This window comes from Gouania willdenowi, chromosome 16, assembly GCF_900634775.1.
Source record: "Gouania willdenowi chromosome 16, fGouWil2.1, whole genome shotgun sequence".
Lineage (NCBI taxonomy): Eukaryota > Metazoa > Chordata > Actinopteri > Blenniiformes > Gobiesocidae > Gouania > Gouania willdenowi.
This window is the reverse complement of record NC_041059.1, coordinates 19,204,268-19,215,028: the sequence shown is the minus strand read 5'-3', so window position 1 is coordinate 19,215,028 and position 10,761 is coordinate 19,204,268. Positions and strand designations below refer to the sequence as shown.

General features: G+C 36.6%; 1 protein-coding gene across 1 annotated transcript; it reads right to left on the bottom strand.

Annotated features, from left to right (window-relative positions):
* Positions 1–1,647: 1,647 nt before the first annotated feature.
* On the bottom strand, positions 1,648–10,410 carry ncam3 (neural cell adhesion molecule 3). Its single transcript, XM_028471014.1, has 17 exons — positions 10,407–10,410; positions 10,254–10,318; positions 9,809–9,880; positions 9,515–9,712; positions 9,285–9,422; positions 7,764–7,907; positions 7,573–7,690; positions 6,026–6,180; positions 5,788–5,921; positions 5,044–5,179; positions 4,783–4,950; positions 4,129–4,247; positions 3,662–3,793; positions 3,384–3,552; positions 3,079–3,274; positions 2,892–3,002; positions 1,648–2,189 (listed from the first exon to the last, which is right to left on the bottom strand). The coding sequence occupies exons 2-17, from the start codon at positions 10,312–10,314 to the stop codon at positions 2,147–2,149; spliced, it is 2,094 nt and encodes a 697-aa protein (XP_028326815.1). The 5' UTR covers positions 10,315–10,318; positions 10,407–10,410; the 3' UTR covers positions 1,648–2,146.
* Between the last annotated feature and the right edge of the window lie 351 nt (positions 10,411–10,761).

Sequence of the window (10,761 nt, the reverse complement as noted above, 5' to 3'; positions counted from 1 at the left end):
CCCAAGTCATAATCATGAGATTAAAAGTCATAATTATGAGATAGGAAGTCACAATTATGAGAAAGAACGTCATAATTATGAGATAGGAAGTCACAATTATGAGAAAGAAAGTCATAATTATGAGTTACTAAAGTCATAATTTTGAGTTACTAAACTCATAATTATGAGATAAAAAGTCATAATTATGAGATAGAAACATTTTTGGTACATCCATCTGTACCCATGGCACTGACCAGAAGTATTTGTTGTTCAATAAATCGTGCTACTTCAGCCACATCAGTTTTATCTTTTTGACGCCAGAGCCTCTTTATGCTTAGTATCATTTCAAGGGTGTGTTTACTCAGCACAATTCCATGTGAATTTTCAAGCAAACAAAGTATTTCATGATTTATAAAGCCCTGTCTAAAGTAGTTAGACGGAGCTTTAATAGTCTTATCTCTCAGCGTCAGCTACTTACCACGTGAGCTGCTGTAAATGTGTTCAAGTATCTCCTAATTGTGACTTTCTATCTCATAATTATGACTTTCTATCTCATAATTATAACTTCACTAACTCATAATTATAACTTTCTATCTCATAATTATGACTTCACAAACTCATAATTATGACTTTCTGCGATGATTTTTTTTTTTTTTTTTTTTTTGTGGCGGAAACGGGCTTCCATAGATGTGGGACCCTTTCAGTTCATGTTCTAATCAAGGTCATTTCTATCATCATTTTGTACGTTTTGTTTCAATTTGTGTATTTTGTTGTTTGTCTCTTGTTTTTATTTTTTAGTGTATTTCTCTTTTTGTGTGTTTTTTGTGACATGTATATATTGTCGTTTTTTTTTTTTTTTCAGTATATTTTACTCATATTTTGTGTTTTTGTTGTCGTTTTTGTGTGTTTTTATGTGACATGCATATTTTGTTGTGTTTTTTTTTTTAGTATTTTGTGTGTTTTTGTTGTCGTTTTGTGAGTTGCTGGTAATATTTAGTATAAATGTCATTTTTAAGTAAAATAAACATTACAAAACCCCACATGGGTTAGGGTTCATGTATCCCCATTTGGGAAACACTGCTCTAAAGGGCCGGATTTGAGTTTGACATGGCTTGTATTTTAGACTCCAGTCCATTCAGGAATACACCTGAATGCTGTCAACTGCTTCTTTTATGACCCTTAGCAGTGCTGTGTCATTACACAATATGAGATATCTTTGCTTTTTTTATTCAACCTAAAACTGTCTCGAAAGTAATTATTTTGTGTAAAACCTTGTAACAAAACCAATGTTGATATTTAGACTTTTTTTTGTTGCTGTTTTTTGTTTAGATTTTTTGCAAATGCTTCATTTCAACGATTCCTGAAAAACAAATGGGAAAGGTCCTACGTGTACAGGATATACAACTATGAACAGTTTTACAAATTAAAAGTAAACCACATCAATAAAATGCTGTGGTATTTTGAAAACACATGCACAGAACATGGACATAGTCCTATACGTACTGTATGTGTTCACTATATATAATATTTCATTCATTTCAAATGATCTATTTTACCCTATTACACTTTATGTTTTGTTTTTTAATACAAGGATCATATACTTAAGAGAGTAGCCCTTTATTGATTAATTTTTTTTTAAAACACATAAGTCTGAAATCAGACCTGTCTTCAAAAAACACATTTTTATCATGTTCATATATATTGTATAAACTGTAGACTTTAATAAAATCATGACACAATAAATATCACACATTTTCACAGGTTAGAACAGACGGCAGTGTATTCACATGGTTTTTAAAGAACTGAAATATGGCCATCAGGGGTTGAGTTTGACTACAGACAGTGACAATAGCGTTGGTACAGTTGGCATGTGATGATAATAAAAATTAATAAACAAAAATGCTGATGTGTTGCATGTATGATAAAACTTTCAGAAAATATTTACAAACATTTGGAAGAAAAACAATAAAAATAGAAAAGAACAACTATATATTTTACCCTGTAGATCACCATTTGTCTTCTTATCTGAACAAATTCAAACAGATGCAGGCAAAAAGACTACAATAAGCAACTTAGCAATGCTCCCCTGCAGTGTCAGTATGTCACAATCTTTAATATTTCCCATGGTCATTGTGGACGACTGATTTCTTCGCTTTGTTTGAGGGCTTCATACATCCATAGAGGGCAGATCTCTGTCTAGTTGCAGTTTCCTGTGTGGAAAAGAATAAAACAAAACTTAGCGGGACGTTGAGATCAATTATATTTTTCAGTTACAATTATGTTTTCAATTACCCATGTTCAATAACAATTTAATTATGATTACAGTTATCATTTTTTCCAATAACAATTAAACTACAATTATTTTGTATCCTCAATAAGTCAATTACAATTAGTTTTTAATTACTAAAGTTCAATTACAGTTCATCACAAATACTGAGCCTGAAATAAAGAACCTAATAAAGGTTATCCTTCCTCTTGTGTTAGCATCTCTTATGGTTATCTAATTTCTTTCCTATCTATTAATTATAGTGTTAGGCTTTCTAATCAATGAAAATATAGGTTTTAATATTTTGTAGTTTGGTATCTGAGCCTCTTTTATGTCAGTATATTGTATTTCAATTTATTTAAAATGGTAAAATGTGGGAAAGCTTGATATGAAACATATTTTAATAATTGTTACATATGTGTAGAACTGGCACATGGTAAATTATAATTGACAATTTTAATGGCAATTCAATTACGAAGTCAATTATCTGAACTCAATTACAATTTAATTATTTATGATTATGACAGCAACAGATGATTCAAATTACAATCGCAATTACGCCATAATTGTAATCAATTAACAATTACGCGATTACAATTGACCCAAACCATGTCTGCGTCTTTGGCTGACGATGTTCTGAACGTACTCGTGTTTGGTGAGTGGTGCTTTGTCACAGGTGATCTCTGCGAGCTGTCCGCTGTTCTGCGTTCCCGTCACACCATCTCTAATGGGGGTTATACCTCGCAGGTGCACCTCTCTATAATTTTTGTAGAAAATGTCAATTATTGTTAGGCAAAACCTTGACAACAAACCATGAAGTATGGGTACCACACCCTTTAGTGATGTCGTCTCCATTTTCTAAGTTTTTCATGACTGGTGCCTTCTGTCCAAACAGTTTAACAGCAATGGTCATGAGCAGCCCACAGCGGTTTGTGTAGCAGCACGTAGCGTCCACTACCAGGAACACCACCAGAAAGAGAAACATGACGATGCCAACCACGATGCCTTTGGTGATGCTGCGTGGGTTTGCTATATAGAGAAAAGAAAAAGAATATTCATGGCCTAACAGTAAGTACTAGAGCTTATCGCTCCGTACTCAGCTACAGTGTCAGTGTGTGGGCTCAGTAAGGGCTCGTACTTGGCTTGTCTGCAGTGGTAAAGTTGACTTTAACTGGTTCAGAGGAGCCATTGGCATTGATCGCTGTCACTTCCACTTGATAGTTTGAGCCAAACGACAAATCTTTGAGAGAAACATTGTTAGCAGTGGGTGGCAACTGCACTTCTTTCCACTCAGCTTCATCTGAACTCTGTGAAAAAAAAACAAAAAAAAAAACCAAAACAAACAAAGAAATATAACCTCAAAACAATTAAAGAAAAATGTTTAAAGAGATTTTTAAAACTCCTGCCGTCTCTCACCGGTCTGTAGCGGACACTGTAGTGCAGCAGAGGGGATCCACCAGCATTCTTTAGTTTGACAGGGACAGAGAAGGAAGTGCCCTCTACCTTTACCGCATTAGAGGTTAACAATGGACGATCAGGTTCACCTTGAGACACAGAGATTATTTAATATCCAGCTGAAAATTCAATATTGTATCATTTGTTACCGTGAGCAGTGAGCACCTCACCTTCTAATGATGGATAACAGATTGTAACACAATATCATCCATGGCATGTATCAACACCCAGCCACAGTGACAGGTATATTGTCATATAGGTGGTGATTGTGTTGAATATTTAAGAAGAAAAAGAGACAACAAAAGTAGTTAAAGGCAACATTCCTGCGGCACATAACAACACAGTAGTAAATAAATGCATTCCCTTTCGTTTTGAACCGAATCTATGAATTCAACATGCTTTTCAAAGTGGTGGATAATTAACTTACGGATTCCTTCAGTGCAAACTTCGTTTTCATTGGAGAACTGTCCCACTCCCACTGCATTTAAAGCAGCCAGGCGTACCGTGTACACCGTGTATGGATTGAGGCGTAAAATGGCAAATTTATCTGAAAAATTAAACATGAACAGACAGAAATATAACTTCATTAAACTTGTATTGTGTTTAAAACAGCTTGCAGGTGACAAAAGTGCCTTACAGATGGTCAGGCAACAGTAAAAACTCATTGCATGGAAATGAATTACATGAATTAAAACTGAAAAATAGAAACAATGAACAAAAAAAATGATATTTAAAAAATGTAACACTGCTCTCCCTTTTTATAACAGTGCTCTCCCTTTTTATATCCTCCCTATAATACAAGATTTCTTACCCTTCTTTAGGGGGGCTGGTGATGGTCATAATAAAGCAATATAATAAACTAATTTATTTCATTGAAACATGCATTGCTGTCTCATAATGATTGCACTTCTTGTCGTGTTGACCTTTGACAGCATTTGCAGACAAGTGAAAAATAAATAAATAAATGTTCTATTTGGTATTAAAAGCCATCCTGAAATTTGATTTGACAAAATAACAAATCTAATCATCGCAAAGACATTAAGAGTGAATGATGTGTGACCTTCATAAATGTGTTGTTTCACCTGAGGCTGGGACTGTAGTTTCTCTCCACTGCTCTGCAGGCTGTTGTCTCCACTGCAGGACATAACTGGTAATTGGAGTTCCTCCAGAAGTTGGTGGGCTTTCAAGTGAAAAGAGGACAGATGTTGGACCCGCAGAGACACTCATATCATGAGGTAAACCAGGTTGGGCTGTACACAAGGAATAAAGACAAAGTTTCAAACATGGATATGCAACATGAACATGTAGTACACTAGAGGAACATAAACACACAAAACTCTTACTGAATATTGCTACATCTCTGGATGCATTTCCAGAGGAGCTGACTGCCATGCACGAGTAGAATCCACCATCAGAGGGCACCACCTCATCAAGCACCAAAGTGCCATTAACCACACTGACACGCCCAGAAGTTGAATCCTAAAAATAATAGAGAAAAATTGTAAACACTGGGCAGGGGTGTTAAACTCATTTTAGTTCAGGGGCCAAATACAGAGCAGCTTGATCTCAAGTGGGCCACAGATTTTATGTTGGGAAACAAGTAATTTCAACGTTATTGTGCCCTGGTTTGCACTTCTACGTATACATAAAATACTAAATATGTAAGAAACAGACAATATCCAAGCAATAAGTGACATATATCAGTCCCAACAGGATCTTCACTTTAAATTTCAAAGATTTTGTGACCAATTTCTATTTAATTAAGGGAAATGTGTCATAATTTGAGGAGAATTCAAGTTTTTTTCAACAGTTTATTAATAAGAATGACTGCAATCATGGGAAATATAAGCACCGGTAAAAATGTAAGCCCCTGCAAATATTGTTGAGTTTCATTTACACAATGATTCATGTTTTCTCTGTCATGCTCCAAAAAAACGGATTTGGCCCCCGGGCCATGAGTTTGACACATGTGCGCTGCCACAAGAAATTCTAACCCAAAACCAAGCAAAGCACCATGCAAAGTATAAAGTTATGCATATGTAGCAAAAATTAGCCAGGGCATATGTAGTCCATCCAAACAAGCTTACTATTGTGTGTCCTGTGTGCTTGTTAAGCCAATGCAGCTCAGGCTGAGGGTGACCGGAGACGTTACAGGCCACAGACACGCGTTCGCCTACTAACACACACTGCTGTTCTGCTGAGACAACCACCTGAGGGGCCTCTGAAACATCATCAGAAGCAAAAGTGACAACATGTTACAAATACAGGATTTCACCTGCCATTGCAGTCATGTGATGTATATGTTTCTGACAGTATGGAACCAACCGAAGACATGGAGGAAGATGGTGGCACTGCTCTCGCTGATCTTGTTGCTGGCTGTACAAACGTACTCGCCAAAGTCGGCTCTGCTAACAGACCGTATGGTCAACTGGCTGCGGTCAGAGTTAAAGTGATGATGGGAGGGGTCAAATGTCACTGGCCTGGGAAAGAGAAATAAATTCCATCAGGATTTGATGTATTGATATCTGTGTAATTTGCTAGCTGTGAGTTTAGATAATCGAGCAGTAAGACGACATTAAGGAGGTCTCTTTGGGGGAGTCAGGCACTAAGCAGATTAAGTAGCTGCCCTCTTGATCCCCCACATGATGGCTGTCCGTCACACTTCTTTAACCTGTTATTTACAGTGAACTGCTCCTACTAGCTACCCCCATCCTTCAAAAAACACTGTCAACGTCACTATCAGTATCAACTATGAGGTTGGAGACAGATTTCCTATGATGACATTATAAAGAACATATAGTCAGTAGCAAGAAGAAAGAAAACAAAAAAAGGTGGTTGGAGATAATCTGTAGTTTGTCTTTTAAGTTCTACACAATATTTTAATTACTTTTTTTATCTGGATGTTTAGATTTTTTGTAACATTTCTTTTGAGGCTCCTTTTTTAAATTATAAACATTTACATTTTTCATTTCATAACTACTATTCATATTTATTTTTGTTGCAATGAGTGTTTTTATTTTTCTATTTCAATTTGTATTCATGTTTAACTTTACTTGTTTGTTGTTTTAAGGAAAAATGTGTTTTTACATTTATTACCTTATTCATTGTGTTTCTGCTAAGTAGAATAGTGTAGTTGGAGGAATCCCTCATGCAAATAAATTATTATTGGCTTATTGAAAATAATCATTTATGAATACATTTAAAATCAGGCGTTAACTTTTTGTTGTATTTATTTATCTTCCATTAGAGTGGCCCTATATACATTTTATTTTATTTTTCATCAGAATGAATGTCATGTTTGATACTGAGGAGTATTCAGACAGTAGAGGAGCCGTTAGCAAACTATAGCCATCATGTTCATAGAGGGAAAACCATAATTAATTTGATTTATAATAGAAAACGGTATCTGCTTTTGTGTTTTTTAATTGTCCATAATTTGCTGTGTGGGGTCCTCAAAAGGCATCCCGCTTAGGGCCCCAAGATGTCTAGGGTCGGTCCTGGAGTCAGGAAATAAAAATCGGAAGTGGCGGCCACAGGCCATTAGTGAAGCTGATAAGGATAGAAATGTACGTCTGTTTGGGCACACGTACACACACGTTTACACACACCAGTCCTTCCCCTGGCACAGAGACGAGACCTTCCGCCACATTAACTAACTAAACAGAGAGCTGAGAGGTCTAGCCTCCTTAAAACATGACCCTGATTTGTAGCCGTTTGCAAAATGTTCTGAAATAAAGCCAACAAAACATTATGGATAAACTACATTCTAAGGTTTATTGACAGTTTTTTAAGCCCTAAATAATGATAATAATAATAATAATCAAAAAAACAAAAACAAAGATCCATGCTACGTAATATAAAATAGTGCTTACATGACCCAGGAGATGTTGGGCTGTGGTAAACCATCTACCAGACACAGCAAGGAGACGTTAGTGTCAGCTCCAGCTATCACCTGTTTTACCTCTTCCTTCAGACGCACCACAGGAGGAGCTGCAGGAGGAAACCATGATTACATCTGGCAGATTAATACTAAATTTTAATTCATAAAGAGAAATTTGCTCACCATTGACAACAACAGAAATCAAGAGTTCCCGATAGATTCCTCGTCCTCTGATCTGGGCTTGACAGATGTACGTCCCAGCATCCTCCCTGGTTACTTTTTCAATGACGAGCGTCTTGTCGGGCATTTGTCGCACACGTGTTGTACCTGAGAATATGAAAAGCAGGACAGAAATGCAGAGACACAGTTAATGAGGTGAATAATATGAATACAAGACTAATCAAACCTATGTCATTGAGTCTCAGAAGATAAACAAACACTAGGAGGCATTTATGCACTCATTCACATACTGGACAGAATGACAGTCAATCACAAGCCTGAGACATAAACACAGACAATCAGACATTTGTTTATTGCCAAAATGGAGACTCCAGTAAGCATAACATAAATGTTTTTGGACAGTGAGAGGAAACCACAGTGCCTACAGTACACACAGGAGTAAAGTTCCAGAGAGTCAAACCTATCGCCTTATTGTTCTTATTGTTCTTATTGTTTGTATGACGAGAATTACGGTAATAACATTGTAAAATGTTGCTAAAATTACAGAAATCATAACACATTTTGCAGCTTCTCATTCTCATTCCATGTGAGGCATTCCCAAACTTTTGATTGTTTCCCAGACTCCCTTAACAACACGTAAAAGAGACTTTTTAACACATGCAATGTAGGGAATGACTATGATTAGAAAATTCTGACCACTTCAAACTGTTAAAATAACATTACATCAATAGACATATCAGTATCCTCACAGAGCTGTTATGTAATATTTGGTGCACATTTTTAACTGCACTCATTATTTATATTTCAAACACATAATGGGCTGCAATGGGATGATGTCCAGTCAGACACTGTTGTGTAGGGTTGTAGACAACCCTCCACTTCTGTCCCTTGTTGCATAACCCATCATACTGCTCACACTGCTTCACATCATTTCAACTGATGTCCACCCCATATATATATATATATATATATATATATATATATAGTTTTTTTTTCCTGCAGCCTGTGCCTTCTCCTTCGCTCTCTTTTCTCTTTCAGGTGTCTTGATGATGTAGCTGACGGTTCCTGGTCGATGGTTCGCGGCTCAACTAGTCTGGGACACTCGGATGGTCTATTCTTCTATCCTATTCTGTTTGTTCCTCTCTTCCTTAACCCCAACCAGTAGAAGCAGATGGCTGCCACCTCTGAACCTGGTTCCACTGGAGATTTCTTCCTATAGAAAAGAGGGAGTTTTTTCTTCCCACTGTCGCTAAATGCTTGTTCATGTGGATCTGGTTGGGTTCTTTGTTAAGCACTTTGTTAAGCACTTTGAGATGACTTTGTTGTATTTTGCACTATATAAATAAAATTGACGTACTGTATGTACATTAGGCATGAAAATTAATTTATCTTATTATGTGCCTACAACAGGTACCTTTCAACTGTTGAATTTAAAATCCTCCTGATTTTTTGAGAACCACAAGGAAAATTAATTTATTCATATACTTTAAAATGCACAATCCTGTATGTACGTATAGGTCTTACCAGTAGAGGAGATTTCCCTTTTATCTCTAATCCACTGAACATCCACCTCTGGCTTTCCTGTCACTAAGCAAGGCACCGCTCCATCTGTGCCCTCCAGAAACTCATGATAAGTGGCGGTGCTTCCAAACGATGGACCTTCTACAGACACAAACCAACATTTTACGATCAGTGAGCAGAAAATGACTTCATAAAAGGACCAGAATTAAAACCATAGCATAGCCGTGACTTACCAAAAACGTACAGCACTATTTGAGTGTTGTCCGAGTGTCCGCTGTCAAATTCACACAGACAGGTGTACCTGCCCGCATCTTCTAGTGAAGCCTTCCTGATCAGCAGTTTAGAGGAAGTTTCGTCCACCTTAAACACAATTTCCTCATCGTCCACCTCCTCCCCGTCCTTCTGCCAAGTGATATCTCCTTCTCCTCCAGCTGGGACAGGATAAGGACAGAAGGTCAAAACCATAGGCAGACTTTAAACTGATGAGCGTACATTTAAAAGTAAAAAATAAAAAATCAATTAAATACCTTTACACAGCAATATGATCTCATCCCCCACTGGGACATCGAGTTTGCTGGTGATGATGTTCATCTTTGCCTCTACAGGCACAAATAGAAGAAGTGGCTTTATTTATCTTCATTTAAATGAGGCTCCTTACTTACCTAATGCAAAACTTTGAGCATTAATAACAGTTTTATTCTCATAATTTAACCACTGAATCCAAAAGTCTATGCTCATCATAAAAAGCAAGATACACAAAATAATTTCCATCCTTATTCATTGGCAATTTCTAACCTTATTTTAGATTTCTTGTCTTTCCCAAAAACTAACAACAATATAGATCAAAAATTAGGTAAATTCTTCTGTTTGATATATAAATTCAATGTTTTAAAGGATGTGGTAACTTTTCACAGGCAGAAATAATCAAATATTGCACTTTACATCTAATTACTCATAAAATGTAAGTCTTACCTGAGCCGTATGCTTGCAGCAAGAGCAGCAGAACCATCAGGGGCTCAGTGTGTTTGTTCATCTCGCTTTACAGAAAATGTATATCAAAGCAAACTTACCAACAAAAAAAAAAAGGAGAAAAAAGTCTCTGAAAAATGTGTGACAGACACCTACTGTTTCTGCTACAAACACAGTTGTGACAGACACAGACGGTGTCAGAGGTTATATAGGGACAACAGAGCGACCCAACTGGGAGGAAATGATCGGGGAGGGGAAAAGAGGGGGAGGAAAGTTTAAGACCTCCGCACCCTTAGGAGATAGCAGGTCATTCATGAGCAGAAATAGGAAGTGATGATACAATTCCAACTCTCATCAGGTTCCTAAGGCACATAAGGCATATAAAGATTGCTCTACATATAGTCTTGACATTTGAAAGCAAATGCAGACAGAGAAATTAAAAAAAAACTAAAATTACTTTTTTACTTCTGCCTCAACTGACATGTCTAATAGAAATCTACTTTTTGAAAGT

What these genes read in the sequence shown, in the direction of transcription:
- ncam3 (XM_028471014.1), bottom strand. Translation starts at nt 10,314, where the DNA reads ATGAACAAACACACTGAGCCCCTGATGGTTCTGCTGCTCTTGCTGCAA. An exon ending in GATTTCTGTTGTTGTCAATG is followed by an intron (nt 7,691 to 7,763) that starts GTGAGCAAATTT and finishes TTCCTCCTGCAG; the next exon opens with CTCCTCCTGTGGTGCGTCTG. An exon ending in GCACCACTCACCAAACACGA is followed by an intron (nt 2,190 to 2,891) that starts GTACGTTCAGAA and finishes TTTTCCACACAG; the next exon opens with GAAACTGCAACTAGACAGAG.